General features: G+C 37.4%; 1 protein-coding gene across 3 annotated transcripts; it reads left to right on the forward strand.

Moving 5' to 3' along the window:
- The first annotated feature begins 23 nt into the window (after window positions 1–23).
- LOC128027674 (centromere protein F) lies at window positions 24–26,044 on the forward strand. 3 transcript variants are annotated; one of them, XM_052615477.1, is made up of 17 exons: window positions 26–225; window positions 4,586–4,804; window positions 5,491–5,687; window positions 6,949–7,052; window positions 7,304–7,347; window positions 7,435–7,666; window positions 10,078–10,259; window positions 10,352–10,477; window positions 13,422–13,550; window positions 15,403–15,525; window positions 17,352–17,487; window positions 18,039–20,410; window positions 20,797–20,984; window positions 21,215–21,359; window positions 23,665–24,481; window positions 24,937–25,096; window positions 25,212–26,044. In XM_052615477.1, exons 2-16 carry the CDS (start codon window positions 4,643–4,645, stop codon window positions 25,065–25,067), a joined length of 5,088 nt encoding a protein of 1,695 aa, XP_052471437.1. In that variant the 5' UTR covers window positions 26–225; window positions 4,586–4,642; the 3' UTR covers window positions 25,068–25,096; window positions 25,212–26,044. The 3 variants fall into 3 exon arrangements, with proteins under 3 accessions (XP_052471440.1, XP_052471437.1, XP_052471438.1); XM_052615478.1 differs by having other exon boundaries at window positions 7,438–7,666; XM_052615480.1 differs by lacking the exons at window positions 21,215–21,359; window positions 24,937–25,096; window positions 25,212–26,044 and having other exon boundaries at window positions 24–225; window positions 23,665–23,834.
- The last annotated feature ends 1,588 nt before the right edge of the window (window positions 26,045–27,632 follow it).

Genomic DNA, 27,632 nt, shown 5'->3' on the forward strand with positions numbered 1-27,632 from the left:
GGACCCATCGCACGCCTCTCGTCAAATCAAGTTCTGAGGGGCTCGAGACAGCGACCGCGTGCACTCTGACTGTTAAAATAGAGACAATCTGAAACCGTTAAACGGTCAAACCCCTCACATGTAACAGATAAACATATCGGATGTGTTTCATTAACAGCAACGTAAACGGGGTTAAAGACGTCAAGATCGCTGTGTTTCAAAAAGATCAACATATCAGAAGTCCCGGTGAGTGAAGTCACTGTTTGATTTCACTGTAGCATTTCGTTTTTTTCTGACTGACTGTATATTGCTCTGCGTTGGTCATTCTCAATCAATAAACAATTTTTATTGCGCTGCTAAAAGTCTACTGAATCAGATTCAAATTTACGTTGCTCAAAACCCGCCAGCAAATTTACCGCGGAGGTTTATCTCATGAATATTAATTTGAGCATTTTTTAAATAGCATTCATTCCCGAAACTTAATTGATACCAATGAGCCAATATTTCATAGTCATAGTAGGATTCATAAATTCGCTAAATTTTGTTGTCGTAAATATACAGTGTATATGGATAACGTTACTGTAAACGTAAGGCAAGACTGTTTTTGACCGTCTCGGTAGCCAACACGGTTATTAACGCAGCCTGGCGTCAGCTGGATTTGAAAGCGCCGTCTATGATGCTTTGTAATGGAAATAAAGGTGCATGAAGAGATCTGACCAGGATGTTCACAGTTTAACAGCTCAAAGAGATTCATGGCCCGGATTATCCTCATTATTTTCTTTCAGCAATCCAGTTCTCACTGTTATTGACTGGGTAGAAAAACTAAAGACAGGAGGCTGAGGGTTAATGTAAATAGATACTTTCACTGTGTGTGTGTGTGTGTGTGTGTGTGTGTGTGTGTGTGTGTGTCTGTGGGACTATCCAAACCTTTGCTTTAATGGAATGATATGCAAGTTTCCTTCAAAGAATAGTTCACCTAATAATGAAAAGGTCTTTATTTACCAACCCTTATGTTGTTATATTGCAGAACAAACATCAACTAATTAAATCTATTTATGTATGTGTATATATACCATAGACTGTGATATATACTGCTTTTCAGTAGTTTAGGATCAGTAGATTTTTATTGTGTTTTAAAGAAGTCTCTTCTGCTCATTATGGTTGCATGCATTTGACCAAAATATACAGAAAAAACCCTCTTATTTTGTAAAATAGTATTACCATTTAAAATGCTGGTTTTCTATTTTGATATACTTTAAAATATAATTTATTGCTGTGATCAAAGCATCAGCACCATTACTAAATTCTTAGGTGTCATTAATATGCTGATTTATTATTAATGTTGGCCAGTTTTGCTGCTTCATATTTTTTTCTGATCAAATGAATGCAGCCATGATGAGCAGAAGAGGCTTTAAAAAAAAAAAAACTAAAAAACTTACTGATCCCAAAACTTTTGAAATGCAGTACACACACACACACACACACACACACATACACACACACATCTTTTAATCTCTAAAATTACCAAAAAGGTTATCAAATCACCAAATATCATACGACTCAAGCTCTTTAATCCAAATCTTATGAAAATGTTGTGCACAAAATCAACCGAAATAACTGATTATGCTCAAAAAATCTTGACATCTACCTCAGCTCAACTTCGCCTGTTCATTCTGTGAATGAATTGTTCTCTCGAGTCAAATAGTTTCATTTCATTTATTGATCTATTTCATAAAAGGCAGTCTGAATGATTCATTCATGAATCAGACTGATCTGTTTTATTGTTTGTTTAACTGACAGTCCCCGTTCTTTGTAATTGCATGGATAAAAACAACCAGTACAATTGTCATTATTTTTTATTTTGTTGAAGTTGAAAATAACGTCATACAGGTTTGGAATGACACAAGGATGAGTAAACAATGACCGAATCTTCTGTTTTTGGTTTAACTTGTGGTGTTTTGGCAGCAGAAGTCCCTTAAGAGTGGCTCTATGAACACACTGACAAACACCAGACATGGGGACTTGTGACTTGGTGACTTGGACTCGAGTCGACTCGAGTCGCTATTTTTAGGACTTGAGACTTGACTCGGACTTGGAAGTTAAAGACTCGGGACTTGACTTGACTTGAGACACGATGACTTGAATGACTTGAGTGTTAATCACATCATGTTTTCAGTTTGAATATAAAATATATAAATTATTTTTTAAAATAAAGTTGATTACTCAGCTGGAGCGCAGGCTGAGAATAGCGTCGTGACTGGATCAGGACACTATCATCAGTCATGCCCTCTCTACCTTACACACACCACGCCCACTTAAATCAAATATCACATCACATCAACATGTCAGCCTGAGAGGTACCGAGGGTCATCGCTTTTGTCTTCAATAGTTCGCGCCTAAAAACGCGTGGAAAACGCTAGTCGCGCCGCTTTCTCCTTCTTTCCAAAGCGCTCGGGCAGAAGTGCTCCTGGGGCGTCTGTCGTTGCTAAGCATCCATGACACGCTCTCTCTCAGTGAAGACGCGGAAATTTCAGCAAAGTATAAATGGATTTGCAGCACTAAAAATCGCTCGCAGTAGCTCTGCTACTAAATTCATTTCAAAATGGCAATCCATATACAGCTATGAACAGTTGTTCCTTCATCTTAGCTGAGCTTTCAACGTTGATACGGGAAAGGATGAAGCTGATTGGTTAGTTATTGTCACATGACCTGCGGTGCGCTTGCGGCATTCTGAAAAGTTTAGAAGTTTTTAACTCGATGCGGTGCGACGCGCGCGCGTTGCTATCATTATGAGCGCGCATACCGCGCGCCTACATTGGAAATAACGTACTTGCGCGCGCAAAAGACGTGATGTGAACGGCCCCTAATGATCCGCTAGCAGGCCTTCAAAAAAACGCATTCCAGGGGCGGCGCTAGGGCTGGGCTAAGGGGGCATAAGCCCCGAATATTTTGTTACCTTGTCTTTCTCATAGAGCAAAACAATTAATCAGAAAAACTAATGTAGCTGCCGCGATTACCCAATCATGAGAAGTGCATATATATATATATATATATATATATATATATATATATATATATATATATATATATATATATATATATATATATATATATATATATATGTGCATATATATATATATATATATATATATATATATATATATATATACAGTACAGAATATAAATATGACGTAGTTTAAGTTGTTTCATACTTTTTTGTTATGTACAGTACAGACCAAAAGTTTGGACACACCTTCTCATTCAAAGAGTTTTCTTTATTTTCATGACTATGAAGATTGTAGAGTCACACTGAAGGCATCAAGGGCTATTTGAGCAAGAAGGAGAGTGATGGGGTGCTGCACCAGATGACCTGGCCTCCACAGTCACCGGACCTGAACCCAATCGAGATGGTTTAGGGGTGAGCTGGACCGCAGACAGAAGACAAAAGGGCCAACAAGTGCTAAGCATCTCTCGGGGAACTCCTTCAAGACTGTTGGAAGACCATTTCAGGTGACTACCTCTTGAAGCTCATCAAGAGAATGCCAAGAGTGTGCAAAGCAGTAATCAAAGCAAAAAGTGGCTACTTTGAAGAACCAAGAATATTACATATTTTTGGTTGTTTCACACTTTTTTGTTATGTTTATAATTCCATATATAATTCCACATGTGTTAATTCATAGTTTTGATGCCTTCAGTGTGAATCTACAATTTTCATAGTCATGAAAATAAAGAAAACTCTTTGAATGAGAAGGTGTGTCCAAACTTTTGGTCTGTACTGTACATAACAAAAAAGTATGAAACAACTGAAAATACGTCATATTTATATTCTATACTCTGAGAGAGAGAGAGAGAGAGAGAAAGAGAGAGAGAGAGAGAGAGAGAGAGTGTGTGTGTGTGTGTGTGAGAGAGAGAGAGAGGAGAAATGTAACAGTTTAATGTTGTATGTAAACTGTGTTTGAGAGAGAGAGAGAGAGAGAGGTGTTCAGAGAGGAGTCTGTTGGATGTTTAGCTATTATTTGTTTTATGGACTCAATGTTGAAAATGTAAAACATTTCAAACACTGTTGGCAGAAGTGAAAAATAAATAATTTTAGGAAGTTACAATTTTGTTTGATTCCATGATGTATTTTACTGAACATGAGTATTTACAATGCAAATCCAAATTATTTTAATTTACTGACAGTTACTTATATCTTGTCTTTTAACTTTATTAAGATCAGATTCTGCAGGTAAAATAACAATATTAAGGTGACTTGACTTGGACTTGACTTGACATAGCTTGTGACTTGACTTGACTTGACTTGCCCAAGAAAAAAATACTTGGGACTTACTTGAGACTTGAAGGTCAAGACTTGAGACTTACTTGAGACTTGCACATGTGTGACTTGGTCCCATCTCTGACAAACACACACACCCTAACCATCACTGTGATTTACCTTTATATAAAGATGTGGACACAAGGATTAATCTCATGAATGTTAAATCTATGTGAACTGATATTTCTGGTCTGAAACACGTACAGCCAGCTGAGAGTGTCTCCCCTTAGGCAGCACACCAGATCCTCGTGAACAACATTTCAAGATCGTTCTGTATCTTTTCTCTCTCAGCACCGGAAGATGTGCAGCCGAGCTTTCTGAAGCATCAGTCTGTCAGTATCTGCGGCGATGAGCTGGGCCGGAGACGACTGGACCGTGGGTCTGACGGGTCACGTCCTACAGAAGGTTCAGCAGCTTCAGGCTCAGAATGAGAAACTGGGCAAGGAAAGACAGCAGAGGCAGGTGCAGCTGGACAACTCTGAAGCAGCTCTGCACAAACAGAAGCAGAAGGTGAGTTATGACAGTTTAATTGAGAGATATGTACATGTGGATTTTAACCTTGTAAAGCCTGACATAAAATAATAGTCTGAAAACTTTTTTTTATTTTTATGAGTAAGGTTATTTAACCTTTTTTGAGTATGGTACATCATGACTTATATAATAGGATATAATGAGAATATGGTGCTCAAAAAAAATATGAATATGGTGCAAAAAAAAAAAAAACTGCAAAAATACTCCATTCAGTTCAGTTGCCGATGTTTATATGGGCAGAAAGTAAGATGAAATTCTTATGTAAATCAATTTATATATTTATAACTAAATCCGCAAAAGCCTAATTAATCATATTTGATTAAATTTGAATCATAGTTACATTAAATGATTTCCCACAAAAAAAAAAAAAAATGATGTATGGAAAATCAATAAACCCTAATTTGCTTCTTAAGGTGTGTGTTTTTACAGCTATACTAAAATGCACTTTGCTTGCTTAAAAGTATGAACCATCAAAACACAGAAGGCATGATAATATCCAGGCTTTAGAAATTCATGTATCAAATATGATACAGTAGGCTTTATAGGGTTAACAGAGGCACTCGGGCATTGTTGAAAAGCTGCCTGGAGGGACACCAAATGGAAAGTTGGCTGAGAGTTACACAAACAGTGCGGGATGAGTTCTGTGCCGTCTTCTTCTCTGTCAGTATGAGGAGGTGCGTGTGGAGCTGGCCACAGTTCACAGGGAGCTGGGAGGAGTGCGTGAAGTGGTGCAGATGGAGGTGCAGGCCAGAGAGCGTCTGTCTCATGACCTGCAGGTCAAAACGGGTCAGGTGCATTCGCTGGAGGGACAACTCGAGTCTGCCAGAAAGCTGACACAGAACCTCACACAGGAGATCAAACGGTGAGAGCGCACACGCAAAGAATCCTGTCTGTTTACATACCAGACTGAACCAAATCAGTTGAAATGTCATTTTCTTCTTACATTGATCCTCGCATCACTACTGTATTTATATATTCAAAATGAAGCAATGTTCCAAATTAGGGTTGCTGCAAATTTTTTGAACTAATCTTTAAAATCCTTTAAAACCACAATTAAAAAAATTGGTTTTGGTTTTCATTGACTCCCATGTATGGACAAAAAAAACAAAAAAAAGGAAATCGATGGGAGTCTTGCTATCCTAAAGAGAGATCAACCAATCAGAGAAGTTGCTGTTATAGAAACGGCAATATCACACACTCCGACCAGTCACACACACTCAAGTGTTTTGTATTAGGAAGTGGATCATGTAAGAGCCACCTTTTGCAATTTCATTGGTTGTTGCTGTGAATTTGCATAAAATGTAACTCATTGCCAAGGGATTCTTGTTTGGTTTGCCTCATCACCCATCATCCCTGTCAATATATGAACGTCCCTTAAAGAAATACTTCACTCAAAAATGAAAATGAATTTTCATTTTTATGTGGAGTATGCCTTTAAAGTGGAGATTTCCTGTATTTTTATTAAGTTCTTGGTTATTGCTGTTTTCTAAAGAGAGAACATTTCAATACATTTGTTATTTAACCCTAATATTGTGTTTTGTTAGCAGTTAAAAACTTTTAAATAAATAAAATAATTTTCTTTATTTGTAATGAAGCTGAAATAAAAGAAAAAAATTGATGAAAACCAAAAAAAAAAAAAAACGTTACAAATGTAAACAAAAAATAGAAATGTTGTCCTGAACTGAACTAAATGAAATGAAATGTTTCATTTGAAGTACTAAGAGTGAAATGAAAAATAAAGCAAAATTCAAATGACAAAAGCACATAACAAAGTTGGTTAACCTAAAATTTCTCTCTTAAAAGAGAACTGAGAAAAAATAAATATATAAAGCTAATTAAAAATATTAATAAATAATATAATACTATAAACATAATAATAAAATAGTGTGTGTGTGTGCGTACTTGTTCAGTACTCACTGCTGTGTGTGTGCACTTTGATGGGTTAAATGCAGAGCACAAATTCCAAGTATGGGACACTGTACTTGGCCATGTCACGTCCTTTCCTTTCCTAATTTTACAGAATTTAAACGGAATTTAAATGAGTTTTTGTGAAGCCTGTTTGTCCCTTTACTCTGTTGTATACATCAGCCTATAACAAGCACCATCCTTTTCTCTGCACATAGGCTTGAGGCAGAGCTGGAAAAGCAGCAGAAGGGAAACGGCTCTGGGGAATCCATATTGTTTTCCACACCTTGTTGGAACATGAGCTCTCCTTGGGACAACAACGGTAGCACCCCTCACCCTCAGTCCATTCGTTTTATTTTTTCTCACTTTTCTGTCTCTGACTCTACTTCATGGAATGGAAAATGTATCCCCTGACTAAGCACGGGGAAAGAGTGTTTTATTATTCTGAAGCTCCTTAAGGACTGATTGCATGATACAATGTGTGATTGCATTGTCTCTTTCTGATTTCAACTTCTAGAAAGATCTTTTCATCTATATTCTTTTGCTGTTGTTATAACCTGTTTAACTCTGCAGGTGGTTTCAGATCGGAGAGTGAAAGCAAAACACAGCATGCTAGAGTAAGTCACGTATATTTTTAAGAGCAACCTCTTAATAAGAAATATGTTGTTTATGAATATAGTTCTTGACTCATTTGTCTGTCGTAGCAGCTGGGCGGGACTTTCTCCCCGTTTCCACAGCAACCTCATAAATCCCCACCCCTTCAGAAACACATCCACCAATCAGAACCATCCACCCCCTCCTCGGTGTTTCCATGGGAACGTGAGGATTTGTGGTCCACTCCCAAAGGACGACCAGCTCCATCTGTGTCCTCCAGTGATGTCATAATCAAGAACAGTGGCTCAGGGATGGAGGAAGCCTTGAGGAATGAGATAGATGGTGAGCTTCTCCGCACACTATTGGGGTTTCAGAAGTTTTGCTCTGAAAAGCTATATTTAGATCAGTTTTTCAGGCATCCCTGAGTAAAATGATGCGTCTTTAACAATGCACTTTATTGCTTAAATCCTAAAGCACAGATTGAGTTACATTTCTCTCTCTGGGTTGTTGAATCCAGGACATTTGCTTGTCTGCTCTGTAATAATCATCATGAAAGCAGTCCAAAGTCACTGTTTACAGTGTGTTGGCCTGTCTGCCAATGAGATCAGCCTGGTCCGTGGCATGAGCAGATTTGTGTAGTATTTGCATGTTTTTTATGAGCAGTCATAGCTTCAGATTGTGCTGGAAATAAATTGGTTGCATACCTACATTTGCCATAAGAATGTGTGTGTTTGAGGTAGTTGAAGTGTAAGTGAAGTGAAGTGTAAGGAAATGAAGTGTAGTTTTATTTATTTTGTACAGCTCTGTTTGCTCATTTACCAAGGGAGAGTATCATGTTTATTCATTGAACGTCAGGTGTATTTACATAAGCATCCTGATTATTAGTGAGTGAAGTAGTCAAGCTTCCAATAATAATGTCCCAGTACATGGGGCACTAAACTAACCCGTCTACAGAATTGAACCCAAACACAATTGTGGGGAAATGCGTTCTGTGACCAGATTGTGACATTAAAAGGCAGGGATGCGCCGATATAGAAATTCTGCCAAATATAAGCGGCCAATTAATAATAATATTTTTTTTTGCCAGTAATTAATAAAAGGACATATACTACTGTTTAAATGTGTAGGGGCTGTAAAATGTTTTTATAATTAGTCTCTTATGTTCACCAAGGGTTCAAGTCTCTTCAGGCTTTTTCCCCTAGATTCTTTAATGATTAGAAAGTTAAGAAAAACAGCATTTATTTAAAATATTTATCTTTACTGTCTTAACTGTTACTTGTAATTTAACGCATCTTTGCTTAATGAAAATATATATATATATATATATATAAAAAAAAAGATAACTCCCTTACCCCAAACTGTGGAACTATAGTATGTTTCTACTTTTCTACGATTTTACACTAAATCTTTGTTTTAAAATGTTATACGTTTTAAGGGATATCAAGCATCAAAACATCATCACATAGAGATGAGATTGGTATCTCTCTAGTACTTTTGGAACATTCAATCGAAAAGTAAAGTTGCAATTGAACTTCATTGTTGTCATTTTCCAATATTCATTTAAATGCACTGATAAATAGCATAGGTTAGCATAAATGCTAATATTGGCCAATACCAGTGTGCAATACTGACCATTGTTGCAGTGTAAAATGGATAAAATAAGAGGAGTGACTTATACACACTGACACATGCTGGTCTCATCTGTTGCCAGAATGAGACACATTTGTGAGGTTGGTTAGTGAGAGACTGGGTGTGTGTATGTTGAGCAAGAGAGATCAGTATTACTGTGCGTGTGTGTGTGTGCGCGCATGGTATGACTGTTCTCCATTGTTTTGTCTTTTTGTGTTGGTGAGTCATCAGTGAGGTCATCTCCACAGACAGCTGACACTGACAGCTTTCTGCAGCTCTACAACACATTATCATTATTCCTCTAGAGAGGCTGTGATAAACTCACTGTAGCAGGTGGTTGAGAAGGGTTTTATAGGGGTGCTATCCAACACTTTTGAAAAATGTCACTTATATTTCCTAAGTTAGCCAAGCACATCTGGCTGACCCTACTATGATGGCAAAATGACCAAATAAAAAATATACTCCTTTAAATTTCATGTGAAGTCAATGGAAGCAAAACTATTTTTAGGAAATATTTTAAAAAGAAAACTTTAGGATCATTATAAGTAATTAGAATTTGAATGGTAACAAATGCTGAATTGTCATGAAAATAATGTGGGAATGAGAAAAAAGTTTTTTTTATTACTTATTTCAAAATATATAAGTATATTTTTATTTATACTTCCTTTTAATTTTTTAGAAATACTTTCTTGTATTTTTAGTTGAAATCTGATCCAGTGTTATTTTAGAACCATTGAGATCCTATTATATTTTCTTTTTTCATTTGAATTTTGAAGTAGTTTTGATGTGCTGTGCTATGTTATGCTTTTGTAGTTTGTTTTTTTAGTACATCAAGTTAAACTAAAAAACATTTTTTTTGTATATTTCAGTTTATTTCAAGTAACAAAAGTGTTTTTATAGTTTTTTTTTCTGATATGAATCAGACATATATAATATACATAAATGTAGGCAGTCATGTTAATTAGTTTGTGATGTCATTCAGGAATTTAATGAAAGTGCATAGCTTATTTTCTGTAGTGTTCTTGGTGGATTGGAGAGGAAGCTATGCTCTGTGAACTTCAGTAGAGCCACATATATCAGTCAGAATGATAACAAATCATTTTGTGACTGTCTGTCTCTCTCAGATCTGCGTGTGCGTGTGTCAAATCTACAGTGTGAGGCAAAGCTGGAGTCCGAGCGCTTGAGAGACGTAGAGTCTCGTCTGGCTCAGGCTAACAGAGAGATCAGCACCAAAGAACAGAGTCTGACACGCACGCAAGACCAGCTGACCCACGCACAGACCCGCATCACACAAGAGACTGACCGGGTCATTTATTATTCTTTTATTTTTGTTAGAAATCTGTGTCTGTATTGTGCATTAAATGGTTAGAACGTGTCATTTGTAATACCTGTCTATAGGCCCAGGCTTCTGAGCAGAAAGTCAAGCACCTTCAGGAGGAGCTGAAGTGTCAAAGGCAGAATGCTGAAACCAGCCGCTGTAACGCAGAGCAGCGCAGGAAAGACACGGAGAGAGAACATCAGAGGGTGAGACGGAGCGCATGGACACACTTACTGCCCTACTGCTAAATATAAAGTGGTGGACGAAGTACACAAATCAAGTACTTGAGTAAAAGTACAGATACGTATAGTAAAATATTACTCCAGTAAAAGTAAAAGTACTCCCTTTTCAATTTTACTCAAGTGAAAGTACAAAAGTACTCAATTTTTTATGTACTTAAGTAAAAAAGTACTGAAAGATAGAAGTTTGAAATTTTATATAGGCTACTTAAGTTTTATACTAGCACATATTTTTTTCAAATAATCCTACTGCTCAAAATACCTGTGCCCGTATTCATAAAGATTCTAAGAATCCTCTCAGAAAACTCTTAATTTAGCTTAAAAACTTTTACGTAGGAGTCTTAGCTTAAAAGCTATTCGGGACCGATCTGAGAGCAACTCTGAGTAAGGAAAAGACAAAAACTTTCATCTTAGTGAGGAGGCGGGGTTGACCCCGTTGCTATGTATGACACAATCTTTTGAAGACTGTGATTGGTTGGTTGTCCAAGAAGGAAAAAAAGAGTGATTTTAAGTATAGGCTCTATTCTAATTCTCACTTTGAATTTACATGCATAATTTTTCCTATTTGACTGTTCTCTCACATACACACACACACACACAAACACACACACATTATAAGTGTGTATATAAATCCTTTTTTTATTTACCATGCTTGTAATTTCCTATAAGGTATTTGATTGGCTTAGAATGATAAAAATTGTTCCACTCTTTCTAATTACAGTGATTGCTGTCCTATTTAAGTAGCGGTTCGAATGTTGGTTTTAATGTATCAAACATGGAATCAAAACCAAGAATGGCGAGAAAGCCAAACTGGACAGAGGAACAGTCTTTACCGGTTCATTCTCCCTGCCTGTGTGCACCTATAAGCCTGCTATATTCATAAATGCAGTTATTTGAGCCTGCAAGGTGGGAATGTCCAGTGGAAACTAAATGAACTGCGACACAATAAGATGTTCTGAAAGTGCTGTAATTGTTTGTGTGATCACTTTGCTTACAGAAGGTTGTGACAGACCCAAATCATCACTATTGCATTGTTGCATTTTAATATCGTAATGTAGTGATTACTTTAATTTATATATTAAATTATAAATTATTATATAATCTATACCGTCTTATTAACTCACTGTCATCCATTGTCTGCAACACATTTCTTCTTCTCCTCTGCTAAAGAAACTCTTAAGCCTCTTAAAAGTCCTCGTCTGTGCTCCTAACAAGTTTGACCTTAAAACCTCTTTTAAGGGTTAAGATGCTTTCTGAATTACTTTTTTTCTTTATTAGGATTTTTTCTTTAATTTTAAGAGTAAACGCCCACATTTCTAAGAATTTTCTTAGAATTTTGTCACTAGGAGCTACTTTTTGCAGTAAGATTCTTCATGAATACGGGCCCAGGGATTTTTTCCAAAATAACCACTATATGGAGTCAAGATATATTTTTGTTGTTGATATGGACTTCATTGACGAGAGTAATATTCACTGTGAAGCTTACACTGTGATGTACCTGAGAGAAAACAGAGATGACCATCTGATTTTCACCAGTAAGAACAAAGTATTTTAAAGTTTGTTGTTTTACAGAACATCACAGTAATATATGACATGATAATAAGGCCTGAAGTTAGGAAGAACATTTTAAGGAAAATATAATTATATTTTCATAATGATTTTTTCCTTCTCAAATCTTGTCTGTGGTGTAAAAACACCCCTGGCCAAACGGGGTGCATCTCTTCCCCTCTTTGATAATTACTGTAGTTACCATGTTGTGAACATCACATCCTTTCTTTTGTCCCTAGATGTAAACTATATATAAATTTAAAATATAGGTGGTTGAATAAAAATATTTGGTCATTATTCATAAAAAATTACCTTAAGTTAGCACCAGCAAGCTTGTTAGGTAGACAGTTAGCATCAGCAAACAATATTTACTTATTTTCAGTACGGTTATGAATAAACATTCATGTCTGTCTACTTGTCTAGTTAATCCAAAGAATATACATATGTATAATGTTACTGTTGATAAACAATATAAAAACAGACGTCACATAGGACATGGTAGCATTTTAATAAAACTGTTAATATTACGGCAGCGGGGAATTTGAACATGCACGAGTTATTTTATGTAATCTGTGTTAGTTTAATGTGTGTGTGTTTTTTTTTTACCTAAAACACAGAGACGCTGATTGATGTGTCTGCATCGTCTGCACTCGAGCATTTCAGTGGGCTTAAACAGATCACTCTTTACATCGGGTTTAGTTCCCAAACAACTGACAATTTTGACCTAAATATGATTTTCAGTTACAATAATTAATCCTAAATTTCGACATTAATAACTTACTTTTAGCAACATCAGACGCACGCGCGCTCACAAGATCTCCCGGTTCTTACTGACTCGCACTAAACGGCTCATTTGAATCAGTGAGTGGTCGACTCCAGAACAGCTGCAATCGGATCATTCTAATTCGTAAACGAATCGTTTGGTGCGATTCGCGGTCCGATTTAAAAGTTTATTTTGAAAAGACTCAGTTCGTTCATGATGAATCAGACACCGCTTCTGCGTCTCGGAGCACGTGATATATTATAGGGAGTAACGATATGTTTTATGAAATGTAGTGAAGTAAAAAGTACGATTTTATGCTTTGGAATGTAGTTAAGTAAAAGTAAAAGTTAATCAAAATAAAACTACTCCAGTAAAGTACAGATACTTGAAAAATGTACTTAAGTACAGTAACGAAGTAAAGCTACTCCGTTACTGTCCACCACTGTAAATATACAGCTTCATCACTGTTGTGTTTTTTGCTTTGAGGTATGATCTTCCTATATCGCAGATAATTGTTTTGTTGCATTAACATAGCTCTTTTCACAGTGTTTGTTGTGATTTCAATGCAAATTGACTTATCCGTGATTTGTCTTTTTGTAGGAACTGTTGGAGCTGCAGAGAGAGAGACAGGCTCTGGAGAGACAACACCAGCAGGAGAGCAACAGACTCAACCAGGAGATCCAGCAGGCCAGAACACTTCACAACACGCTGCAGGCTCAGCATGACAAGGTACTAGTGCTGAGGAGGAACTAGATCGAATAGAACAGTGTACGAGTTGCTCAGCCTTTATATAGTGTAGCTTTGTAGTGAGTTTCATTTGAGTTATTTAGAGGTTGTGCTATTACCTTGCTTGCAATCAAAACACAGCCCAAAAATTCCACTAGCTTTAAAGAGCAGAACCCAAGCAAATTCCTAACAAAAATTTATCTCCGCCTCTTAACACCTTAGCAACATGCTAACAACCACTTAAAGGGATAGTTCCCCCCAAAAATGAAAATGATTACCTAATGTTACACCAGCTATAGGTGGAGAGGAATTGGTGGTAATATTCAATAGCGTCAATTTGCGTGAAAACATTCACGTGTTGCAGTGGTGTTCTAGCTAGAGATTATGGTTTATAAAGTTTTAAATATGGATATTTGTAACCAAACATCGACATGGCATCTGTTTTTATTTGCGTTTTCAGTATTTTGTTAATACATCTCTTCCATTTTTATTTATTTATTGGTGAAATAATGGCCAGGCCAGTGTTCTTGTGGACCATTTAATTATTGCAAAAACCTTTGTGTGTACAGATTCAGAACATGTGCACTATGCTGATTATGAAAAGAACATCACATGTACTGTATGCACACACTAGTGTATATGTAAAATAAAATAAAATCAGTACACTTTGGGCTCTAGAAACCTCATAGCAGTGCTCCGGTAACCGTAGATGTGTTTAGATGAGCACCACTGGTCTCTGCTCGCTTCTCCTATTTCCTTAAATAGCTTCAGTCCTGTCAGCTACTTTTTGTTTGTAATTTGCAGAAACTAGATGTTTCCAGAAATCTAGCCTCTACTTTAGATTAAACTGCAGCTTCTGCTGTCTGTCCTTTTCCTCTGTCTCTCTTTTTTTCTCTCTGGCTCTCATTCTCTGGCTCATGGGAGCTTCAGTATGGCTGTCCGCTGGTCAATGCACTAATGTCACCTCTCTCTTTCTCTCATGCTCCCACTGCTCATGTTTTCTCACACAGTTCTATTCCTTTTTTCTCTTTCTGTTTTTCCTCCTCAGAGGACACTAGAGCGAAGGTCAGTGTTGTAATCTCACTGTGATTTGAAATTTCTAGCATGTCTTTTCTTTCCAGAAATGCCTTGTATTCTTCAGAGACTTGAGTACAGGAAGAAGATATGGATATGACCTAGGGGTTTGGTGTGTGTGTGTGTGTTCATAGTAAAATATCACTCTCGACACATACAATTCATTCATATTTCACCAAGTCTTTATTTTTTTTTACTTTTTTTTTTTTTATATTGGTGATAAGATACTGTGTCTTAAAATAAATAGACATGTGATGCAAACATGTCTGTCAATACAGAGATCAATAATGGTGTTTCTATGCTGACGGGACACAAAACTGATACCGTGACCTGAATTGAAGTCATGGAATGTGCCGTTTTGAAATTCTGAGTTACAGATTGTACAACTATGCTTATGGCAAATCTTGAATGTTTTACATAACCTTGCATGTTTTACACATTCTCTATTTTTATAGAGAGAAATAAAAATGCAATGTGAGCATAAACATTTCAAATGTGTGCTTTGCATGAATGTCCAATATACAAGAATAAACCTTTGGATTCAGTTCTGTAAACGCTGCATGGTTAGCACATCATCTGGTCAAACTGCAAGACACGTGAAACTGACTTTTTGCATTTTACATTCCATAAATAAATCTCATCATTTGTTTGTCATAGTTCCCATAACTTGGGTTTGTGTGGCATCCTGCATGGAATTAGTGCCACAAACTCAGTTTACCACACTTGATGAGGATCCTTGCTCTTTCTCTTGGCACATGCTGAATGTATGTCTCTCTCTCAGGTGTGTTTGCAGAAGCAGAGTTTGGAGCGAGATCTAGAGGATGTGAGAGGAAAACTGAAGAACACAGAGTCTGACCTAAAAGAGAGTCAGAAGAGAGCGACACAGACGGAGGCCAAACTCACGGTACAACAACATGAGAAATACAGTTTAGGAAATTAATACTTTTATTCAGCAAAGATGCATTAATTTGATCAATTGTCACAGTAAAGACATTTGCAATGTTACAAAAGATTTCTGTTTCAAAACAGATGCAGTTCTTTTGAACCTTCTGTTCCGTGTGAGAATATTTCACAACATTACGGTTCTAATCATGTAAATGCAGCCTTGGTGAGCATAAGATACTTATTTAAATAAATAAATATATATATATATACACACACACACATTTACAGAGCCCAAACTTTTGGACAGTCTTTTGGACATCTAAGTGATGGACTTCCTTTTTAGTTGTGGACTTCCTTTTTAGAATTTGAGATACTGCGTCTAAATTAAAAACGTAGAAATTGTGTGGATGCTATTTTTTCAGATCAACTACAAAAATTAATTTATTTAGAACAACGGGACCAGAGATTCACTGACTCTTAACCAATCTGACACGTACCTCGCCATCTTTTCTTTTATATTCATCAAAATATAACAAAGATTGTCATGTTATCTCAACAAGAGTGACAAGAAATGCTGTTCAGGAACAACACCACAAAGTCCAGGTTGAGTCACAATGTCTGGTAAGGCAGGGGTGTTTCAAGTTATGATAGGTTGGGATTTTTTTGTTGTTCTTGCTAATTTTCTTACCGTCAAATACACAAATTGATCAGAGAGAGACCCGTTCAAAAGAAAGAGACACAAACCAACGCTACAGGTTCAGCACACAACATTTACCAAGCAGTTTAAATGGAGTCATTTTAAATTAAGCTTATAGTTACTATAGACTGTTGCTCATACAGGTTTTATATTATTACAAAAACATAAATAGCTTCTTTATTTCCATGAGAATGTCCCCAAAAGTACACTACCGCTCAAATATTTTTGAAAATTCTTATGCTCACCAAGGCTGCATTAAAAAACTAAATGCAGTAAAAACTGTATATTCTGAAAAATTATTACAATACATATTAAAATGCAATTTATTCCTTCAGTCTTCTGTGTTACATGATCCTTCAGAAATCATTCTAATAGGATGTTATTCGGCTTAAAAACATTTGTTATTATGATTGTTGAAAACAGTTATACTGATTAATATTCTTGTGGAAACCATGATACATGTATTCAGTATTTCTTGATGAAGGTTCAAAACAATAGCATAATTTAACACAAACATTTCTGAATAATGTAAAAGTTTTTCTTTTGCTTTTGATTAATGCATCCTTGCTGAATAAATGTACTCATTTGTTAAACAGTAGTATATAACTATAGATCAGAGACACACACACACACATAGTGATCAGAGAGACCCAGTCAAAGAGAGAGACAGACAGACACACACAAACACACACACACACACACACACACTGCAACAATCCTGTTTCTGACTCAGCAGAATAACGTCTCAGATATAGCACCATTATCTCCTTATGACTTCAGTTTCACGCTGGGGCTTGGGTTTAAGCTGTTTATTTTTAGACAGTGTGCTTACAGTGTGAGAGTCAGGTATTATTATCACCAAAAGCTTTTATGATATGTAAATGCATTGTAATGTTATATGCAGATCAGGATCACAGTTAAATAACCTCTTTGTCCTCTTGAATGCTTTTTTGTGTGTGCTTGCCTCACCCTGAACACTTTGAGGATTCTGGATGCTTTACTTTTTACTATTAAAATTCTTTACACTGTAACAATACAGTTGTATAATGTAGTTTTATGGTTGTTCAAATGTGGTAAGTGTCTTTAATCTCATTTGATAAGCCTGTTGTGCTTTGTTCTATACGTGCACATCTCATCACGTCCTGTAGGAGGCGGTGAGAGATTGTGAGAGTCTCACTGTGTCTCTGGGCCAGGCGAAGAAACAGGAGAAAACTCTACAGGAAGAAGTAAAGCGGTTGACTGAAGAGCTTGCCGAGGCTCTCAGGCTTATTAAAGAACTGCAGGGTGAGTTGGGAAGAAATCTCGTCCGCACAGAGAACTGTGTTTGTGTGTTTTGGCCCCGCTCTGTAACACACATCCCATGTGTTTGCCTCCCTCTTCTGACCAAACTTTGACCGTGCACTTTCAAAAATCACTGTACAGTACAAGATGTCTGTGATGTCAAAGCATTGGACCCCAAATCCTCCCAACCATTATTGTTTACATTTAGGAGTTTATAAGACCATACATTTTAGAAACCTGGATACGAGCATGTGTTATGTAGTTGAATACATTACTACTACAGTTCTTGAGTGTCATAGCATTGAACTATTATATGAAATCAAATGTGTATATATGGACAATCCTCTTAAAGGCTTGTAAACATGTTCAAGGTTGTTTTACTGTTTTGTCCATTCTGTTTGTCACAGAGCAGTGTCTTTGACACTTGTGTCGTACATAATAAACAAATAATTTTACAAAAATAGCATTGATCTCATCATACCATCAACATGCCCCAGGATCCCACTATAATGTAAAACAAGTTTCTAATTTCTTGATGATTCTGTTTCCTGTAGCTCAACTGGCTGCTCCTCCAGCTGTGTCTGCTCCTCACTTCAGTTCTGCAGGAGACTGCTTCTCTCCCTCTGTTTCCCTCCATCGTGACCGCTCTCCTCCTTACAGCCACTCCTCTCAGAGAAAGAAAGCCCCTAAAACAGGGCGAACAAGAGAAGAGGAGAGAATGAAGTACCTCTCCGGCAGAGAGCCAGGAGAGGGCATCGACGCGGAGCGCATTGGGAAATTTGAGTCTGAGGAATCACTTCAATTTAAAGGAAAAGGAATCCGAACACAGCCAAGTGACTCTCTGAAACTGAGTGAGACTGACGTAGAGACCACAGTGACTGAACAGGAAACAGGTATTGAAGACGTGGACACAGACTCGTTCACATCTGAGTCAACCAGCGGCACAATGCCTAAAAGTGAATCGGACATCTCTTACAGCCTGCAGGTAGATGACACATCAGGCCAAACAGAAACACGTGACTCTACACCTCTAAAAGGTCTGAAGAGAGAGAACATGGAGCTTCGCGATGAGCTTAGAGATGTGAAATATGAGCTTCAGGCGCGACTTGAAGACCTCGAAACCCAGAGAAGAGCGGAATCTGAGGCTAGGACCAAACTGAAACAGTTGAGTCGGAAACACTCGACACAGACAGAGCAGCAACGCGCCAAAGCTCTTGAGCTCAAAGATAGCATGACAAAACTGGAAGCCCAGCTGGAGCAAGAGAAGAAAGAGAGCACAAAACTGAGAGAAACTCTTCAAGTGCTAGAAAGAGAAGCTGAAAAGAGGCTGGAAGAGCTAGAGAGAGACCAGGAAGAAGGTTCCCAGCTGAAGAACGTCTCGGCTGAGATGGAGCAAAAGGAGACTTGCATGGAAGAAGAAATGACACGAATGAAAAAGGACTTACAAGTCCTTCAGCTCCAGCTTGCACAGGAACGAGAGGAAAAAGAGAGGGAGAGAGAAGCGGTAAGGAAGCGGATCAGAAAAGAGGAAGTGGAAGGTCTAAAGATTGTACAGCTTCAAGAAGAGCTGGACAATTTTAAAAAACCTCAGAGTTTGGGAGAGAAGTTATCAAAAGACAATCTTCCCCTCACATATTTACAACTAGAACACCATCCTAACACTGATACGAATCCTGCCTATTCAGAAAACAAAGACTTGGTTTCTTCTCCCAACAACCAAGAGTCCATCTGTGACTCTGTGAACTTTCAGAACAAAGTGGTCTGCAAAGAAACCAGAACAGTGGAACTGATTACGGATCTTGGAGCACAAACTAAACCACCAGAGGACAAGACCTCTGTCGCAGAGATAGGTGGGACTCAAACATTGAGTAAAGGTGCCTCAGATTTGGACAGCACTTCTGTTTTAGTTTTAGAGGTGGAGCGTCTGAGGGCAGCGCGAGACCGAGAGTCCGAGAAGGCGAAACTAGCTCAAGGAAAGCTGGAGGACCTACAGAAGCTTGTGACCACTCAGACCAAGCACCTTACCCAAGCTTTTGAAAGCCAGAGCAAGCACATTGAGAACCTGTTGAAAGAGCTGCACGACAAAGACTGCGCCCTCCAGAAGCAGAGCGAGGAATTGCAAAAATGTGAAGAGAAAATCGGTCTTCTTGAAGAAGAAAAACAAATTAGGATGACCATTGCCCCTAGTGAGGTCTATACGCCTCCTGAACTGTCTTCAGAGATCTCAAGAGAACTGAGCTGTGATTCAGTCTTCAGCAACACAAGCATAAGTGACTATGAATTGTTTAGTGATGACGCACAACCAACTTTTTTTAAGGAGAAGTTCTCACGGCCTACTGTACTGCTTCCTATTATTCAAAACACTGACCAAACCAACACTAATAAGATATCTGATAAGCTGCAAGCAACTGAAGCCATCAAGCCACATGAATTATGTCTTGCTTCAGAAATAATTCATTGGGGAAATGCTCCGAATTCTTGTGCTGTTTCGGAAGCAGCTGGACTTTGTGAAGTAATTGATGAGAACGCAACTTCTCTTTTGCAAAATGAGCAGCTGGACGCTCTGAACTTCCAAAATCATGTTCCAGAACATTCCACAGGTGATCCCAAAGAGCTAGAACGAGTAACAAAGGAATTACAGGATGCGCAGCTTGAGCTGAATGTGTTGAGGGCTCAGACTTCAGAGCTTGCTCTACAAGGAGGTGTGATACAAGAAGAGATTCTGACTGTTAAACGAGAGAATGAAGAGTTGAAATTGAATCACTTGGGTGCTACACAAGATGCTGCCTTACTTTTAGAGAACACTGAAAATGAAGAATTGACAAGCACAAAGGAAGGGTTACAAAGTGGCCTCCCAATGGGACAGGAGTTGGACGTCCTTCACGCAAAAAGCTCCAAGGCAGAGGTTCAGTCTCTTCAGGAGCAGGTATGTTTTATTAAAATTGATTTTTTTTGTTGTTGCAATTTTCGAAATGCATCTTAATGAAATAATTTTGAACATGCATATTTAAATTTTCTGCATTTTGCAGTGATAAAGTAGTAAGTAATAAATGCCTCCATGTTAATTAGTGATCATGTCTTTATCAGCTATGAAAACAGTAAGCCATTTATTTTATTTTCATTTTTTGTTTGTGTTGTGGTGTGTATCTCCTCCCATAGTATAATCAGTTTTTTTCTATTCAACTAAAAGTATGTTCTAACTGGTTGTGATTTTTATACTTCATGCAGCATTTTCACTTTGAATGAACGCACTAAATGACTTAATGAATAGCTGATTTATTCTTTTTGATTCTTATTCTCTTTGTCCTCCAGATTCAGGCACTACAAGAGCAGATCCAGCACCTCTCTGAGGAGAACAGGACACAAGCTGAAGAACTAGAACTCTGGAAGTTCTCTGAAGAAACAGTGGGCAACAAATCCCCTTCCGTTGTACTAAAAGAGTTTGAGCTGTACCTCCCCTGCAGTCCAAGAAAGCTGCACACGCAGTCCCAAATTACAAGGTAATGTCCCGTGACTGGCATTTGTTGAAGATAAATATGTGATAAGCAACATAGTAATGTAAATAGTGTTTGTTCATAATAATTACAAAGGCAGTGTTGAGGTACTTAACGTGAATTATGGGTATGTTGATCCTGAGATGGGGGAAGGTAAACATAGGTTCAGTGAATGAGAGATGTTTATGTAGGACCCTTAAAGCAAGACCCTTCAGTCTGTGCTCTGTCTGCTGTAGAACCAAGATGCACCAGTGCACTGTTAGAGAGGGGACACACTGGTCCCCATTAGCTGACATGAATGACCAGACCAACTTGGGGAAGCACGTGTCACCAGAAACTCAAATGACACGCGATGTGAGAGAATCACAAGGATCTGTTGAGGTAAATAATGTTTTAATGTGTGTCATTGTTTACATATGGAAAATTGTTGAACTATTGAACTGTTGGAAGTGTGGAACTGTACTTTTGAAGAGAAGTTTTCCTTAAATGTACTTTCCTTTATTGCACTCTAGTCCTGTATAAAAAAATGTATTGTATTATCTTTTTTATACAATGAAAATGATTCGAGAAAGTTACAATTAGTGCATTAACAACCCATTCCCCATTAATTTTTATTGTATGGAAAATGGCTACGTGAAAATCCTGCTTTACATAATCGTTTGTGAATATAAACTGAATAAAGGGCTGTATGATTAATCAAAATTAAACCATAAGAGCTCTCTGAGGTCTTCAGAAAAAAACAAAAAAAACCAAAACCAGCGCCAGTAACCAGCTACTCTGTTCAGCTTTTCGCGTCTTGTGTTTGGATCCTTTAATGTTTAAATCGACAAGCGGTAAGGCGTAAAAACATGTGAAAAAGATAAGCTTTGTGACGATGCGCAGCAGTGGCCGTCAACTGTCCTGAACATCTTTTTAGGCTGTCCTCAGCGAGTCAGTTATATAAAATATCAAGGTGAAAGTCATCATAGCTTGTTTAGTATAGACCCAGCTCCCAACCCAACTTTGAGAATAGATTAACGGCGATATTTTTTTATCGCCCGATAAGAGTCTCGCGTTAACGCAGCACGTTAACACCGATAACGGCCCACCACTAATATATATATAAAACTGATGGATTAACGTTTGCAAATTAAGAAATTAAAGGGGACATGAAGTGCCTTTTTATTATTTTGTACTATTCTCTGAGGGCCACTTACAATGTTATAAAAAAATAAATAATCATAATTTAGAAGTAACATGCTATTTTCTGTCCTGTTTTTAACCTCCCTCATCTGGAGGATTGTTGACTCGCAAGTAAACACCCACTGACATGATCGTTTCAAACTTAGATCACTGACATGATGTTTGACTGATCATCACTGATCTGTAATAACAAAGCAATAGTGACCACGTAATAAAAACAGTAACTCACACTTGTGTTGGTATGACATTACTGTCTGATCCAATATATTCGGCACAGCATCGTCTTTAGTTTCAATCTTTCTGAAAATCCTGCGTTGAATTGTGCCTTGCTTGTAAACAAATCTGTGGTAAAATGAGGCGAACAAAGACCAAATTCTTACTGATGCAGTCTGGAACTTCATTAAAAATATCAATATACTGATATTCAATATAAGCTGTTTTAAGACTAACAAGCCAGTTTTGAGTTCTGAAACTTACAGGATGTTTTTATGACCTCACTAATATGTCAAAGGATCAAGGGAATTTTGACAGATTTACTTTAAGACAGCCGTAAATATTATGCTGCATCTCAATTCGCTTACTTATACTATGCCCGAAAAGTATGTACTCTTTTTGTGAAGAAAAAGTACATACTTTTGAGTGTGTAGCAGAATAGTAGACAAGCTTTGGGACATACTACTCATAACTGCATCTTTAACGGTACAGTACAGTACATCTTATCAGTTTAAACTGTCCTGTCAAGTCATCTTGTAAAAATTGACATTATCCATATTTCGTTTAATTTAATTTCATACCTTATTGGAGCGAAATTAAGAGGCACGTTGATCTGCTAGTCGCGGGTCTATCATGTCGAGAACTCTGCTCATATGTTTGCATAATGATGCATTTAAAAGTTAATGATGGAATGTATCATTATAAAGTTCACAGTGTTGCTGCAGATGAAATATAATACACAAACATTAAATAAAAAAAATTCAACAGGTAAGATATTATTTATCACTCTAACCTCTTTCTCTACCTGTCCGTCAGTCTAGCATATCTGCTATGTTTGTAGCTTTTTTTTTTTTTTTTACACTTTTCTTGTGTGTTTATAGTTTTAATCAAATCCTTGTTCATTGCGCAATGTATTGTGGGCAATAGAGTATGCACGGATCTGCACTTCGAATTTCTACCGGAAGCAGTAAACCATCTGGAAATCTCTGGCATACTCATTTCAACGATTCGGGACATACAAATTCTAATTTTGAATACTATTTAGGACAGATAGTATGCGAATTGGGATGCAGCATTAGCATTTATGTTATAATACAATGAAATAAAATGATACTTTTTTATTGCATTTCAAATGGCAATTTTTATCTGAAAAATTACAATAGGATTTCTTTCCCCCCAAATTGTGCAGCTCTAATGTAGTCATAATAAGAATTTAGTAAATGTTGACAGACCTTTCTTTTTGTCTGCACTAAAATGCCATCCAAATGACTATTCATTTCATTGTTTTCAGGATCTTACGAATGGAAATGAGAATGTAATGACCAAAGAACATGCTGAACACAAATGTGAACGCAGCTCTATCTACAAAAGCAACAAATGTCCTCCTGTCTGTGTCTCAGATATTATGAGTAGTAATACTAAAGACAAGCTGTCACCTCCACAGACCAAACCAACAGATTACAGTAATTCAGATTCTCAGCCGATTGCCTCAGTGTCTCCCGAGGATCTGACCAAAGTAGCAGATGCCAGTACGGACAGCCAGGAAGATCCCCTAATCGGTGTTTCCATCACAACCAAATATCAGACCGAGGTCATCAAGTCAAATCCAATCACAGAGTCCTATGGGACTACAGACTCCAAAAATTCGGATGTGTTATGCACCGAGCATAATGAGATTGAAACCATGGAAACTGTTGATTTGGATAAACATGGACATTGTCATGGAGAAACAACAGATGAAAAGAACAAAGATGTGCAAAATCCAATCAAGAATGAATCGGCACAGTGTCAAATGGTAGAGTTCAGCAAGGTCCGAACAGAGGTGAAGAGTGTATCCACTCAGACAGAGGAGAGCCGAGAGCTCATTTTGGGGGACAAGCGGCCATCCGTCCATGCCTGTGCCCCAAAAGATGGAGATCAGCTGGAGACGGTGCAAAATAAAGACCCGACCCCACAGTCTGTTACAAACCAACTGTTATCCAGCGTATTCCCCATCAATAACCCAGCTCACCTCGCTGAACGCATCCGGCAAAACCGCAGCCGCATGTCTGCCGCTTACGACGAGACCGAATACGAACCGTATGGCCTGCCAGAGGTCGTTATGAAAGGTTAGATACTACTTTAAAAAAAACGGAGTAGCGCAAACAATCTTCAAAATGAAAATTTCCTAAAAATGTACTCCCCTTCAGGCCATCCAAGATGAGTTAGTTTTTTAATCGAAGCAGACTTGGAGAAATTTTGCAACAGTTTGAAGTTAAAAATCCCTTGTGTTTGATTTGTTTCTAACAAACACCGCTTTTTCACAAGACATTAAGTGAAGAACTAGAGTCATGAGGATTACTGTTATGTCTTTATCAGCTGTTGGGACTCTCATTCTAGCAGCACCCATTCACTGCAGAGGATCCATTGGTGATCAAGTGATGTAATGCTAAACTTCTCCAAATTTGTTCAGATGAAGAAACACTCATCTACATCTTGAATGGCCTAAGGGCGAGTCAGTTTTCAGCAAATAAAAATTTTAGGATGAACTTTTCCTTTAATGGTCTTTTTTTATCTCCTGAAGGATTTGCTGACATTCCCAGCGGGCCGGCTTGTCCATACGTCCTGCGCAGGGGGCTTCTGGGAACTGATGCAGTGCCCCTCCCACGCAGAGATGCCACACCTCAGGAGGATGATGATGACATTGAGCCATAATACTCATACACACCTGATATCTCCCATTGGTAATTACTGCACATGCTTTGAAACACATGTTTGTAATGCATTAAGAAAAGCATTTAAAGTCATTTCCACTGGTTATTATAATAACTCATTTCAGACGTCTGTGTTTGTTCTCAGGTTTCCATGCTGAAGGAATTTCACTGCCTCTTTAATCCTAATGTTGTGTCAAGGGTTTCTTCTGCACACTGCTCACCATGACACTTGAGAGGATTTGAGCATTGCCTGTGTCATGTGATGTCGAATTTATAGACCCAATTTGTAGTTTTGTGATCTCTTTTTTTCCCCCCTTGATTGTTCTTAGTACAAAATAAAAGCCTTATTGTGCATATTTAAGTTGTTGGGGCCTTTTATAATTTAGCTTTGAATTTTTTTTTCGTAGAGGTGTTGTTTCCCCCCATTTTATGACACTTGAATTTTGTGAATAGTCTTATTTATTGGCTGACACGTCTTGAAGACTGTGCACTACTGCGAGAGTGTGTGTTTGTGTGTCTGTGGTATGACTCAGATCAACCTGAGCCTGTTTCCGATCCTTGTATGGCAATTCACTGTCAGGCTGTTTCTTTCTCTCTCTCTCTCTCTTCTCTCTCTCTGTCATCTAACAGCTTTATAATGCACAGTGGAGTATTTATAAGATTGTCCATTTGTAATGAAGCATTTAAGAAGCTTGGATATGTTTTTGATTAGATTCATCTATTTATTTGATTCACTGTCATCTTGTGTATTTGTGTATACTTTTGCTTGAATATGTTTCTTCTAAATGTCAAATGGTCTGTAGGATTTTCAGTTTGGAATATTTACATTTATTAAACGTAAATGAAATCCAAATGTGTTGTTATTGTTTTCCCACTGTAGAAATCTGTACCAGCTAAATTTGGAGTTTACTTTGTTACAATTTGAAGATACTTCATATTTTTTGTATAATATCTGATAAACTTTATGATTGACTATAATCTACAAAGCTGGGCTTGTTTCATTGGTCTCATTTACACTCTATTCTCATATTTAAGTCATTTGAGCTCATATCAATATCTCATGTCCGTTTATTGATTTGTTTGGTAATTAGCCATGCAATGCAGTCAGCCAGTCATTATCGCAAATTACACTCAAATTAATTCAACATTGCTTTAGTATTCGTTATTTTCCATTACATAGTGCTCACATCCTAATGCCACTTTATTCCTTTGTGTGTTTTGAATTTTTTTTGTTTTAACATAATTTATTTGTGGATCTTTATTTAATTTCAATACATTTTATTTGTGAATTTGAAATTACATTTACACCATAATTTTGTCGCATCATATTTTTTTATCAAATTTGTAAGATTTACGGGCAGCAGATCTATTCACCCTTTCTAAACAAAGTGGATTCAGCGTTAAGTTAAGTGCAAGCGAATGTTATCCATATTTTGGTCACAGTCATTTATTGTGCATCACTCCATTTGTGTCTTTTGGCTGAACAGGTTGTTCAGTGGTGGATGCGTTCCTCTGGTTCACAACATTTCTACTCATTTGTAAGAAATCTACTTCTGGCATAATGTCATTACACAAACCTCCTTCAGGCACAAGTCATTTCACAGTTAAAGTACAACCTGTTTTGCGGAATAGTGTAATAGATTTAAGATAGCTCATGAATATGGTGTTATGCCGTTGTGTTTTCAAAAGCCAAATGTTAGTCATTGTTGGAGCAGAAATCAAAGGCATGTCTAGGAATGTGATATCACATATCAGAGCTTTTAAAGGATTTGAAGGCCATTTGGTCTTTGCATCAGCTCGGTCAGGGAGTGCTGTTTATTCTCTCCTGAGCTTTGGCTGGGTCCAGAAGGCCCACTGCGGTCCTTACAGTGAATGTTTTGAATTCTGAACTTTTAAGTTTGAGTTGATTTAGCATTGCACTTCTGTCCACAGATGACAGACGTCCAGTCCATTTAGAGCTTGATCATTACTATAGCTGACGTCATTACTTAGTTAAGAAGGTTGTGCTATTTTGTGAATATATATAAATATAGACACACACACACACACACAAATGCAGCCTTGACAGCCTTATTGTTTTTATAAAATGATTAAGACAATTTATGTCTATTTATACTGTACATATTTCCATTAAAACAGTATTATATTGAGGTTACATAATTCAGGGAGGGGTAGGCCGTTTCATTTTTACAAATAAAAACTAGGCTGTAAGCTACAATCCATTCAGTAGGTTAGGTGCAATTTTGTGTTTAATGAAATTGGTTCAATTCTAATTAATATGCGTGTAATTAGTATTTTATCTAGACAGTGTTTTATAAATGCAACACTACTGAAGAACTGTTTACTGTTGAATTATTTACGATATAGCACTGTTTCTCGACTCGAAACGTAGGCTATAGGCCTTATGCCCAGAGAAACAACGAGGCAGCCATCTTTAGAAATGTGTCTTTGATTTTCTGTTTTGTGGTAGCATCACTGTTGAAGAGTATTAGCAGGTGAAGTGGATATACTTATTTTAGAGTTAACGAAAGTCATCACGTGCAATGTAAAGTTCGAAACAGATGTC

This window comes from Carassius gibelio, chromosome A14 (assembly GCF_023724105.1).
Source record: "Carassius gibelio isolate Cgi1373 ecotype wild population from Czech Republic chromosome A14, carGib1.2-hapl.c, whole genome shotgun sequence".
Taxonomy (NCBI): Eukaryota; Metazoa; Chordata; class Actinopteri; order Cypriniformes; family Cyprinidae; genus Carassius; species Carassius gibelio.

Bases quoted from the DNA above. Each gene is read 5' to 3' on its own strand.
- LOC128027674 (XM_052615477.1), top strand. From the start codon at position 4,643: ATGAGCTGGGCCGGAGACGACTGGACCGTGGGTCTGACGGGTCACGTC. The intron at 7,053-7,303 runs GTAGCACCCCTC...TTAACTCTGCAG, and splicing joins CTCTCCTTGGGACAACAACG to GTGGTTTCAGATCGGAGAGT. The intron at 10,478-13,421 runs GTGAGACGGAGC...GTCTTTTTGTAG, and splicing joins CGGAGAGAGAACATCAGAGG to GAACTGTTGGAGCTGCAGAG.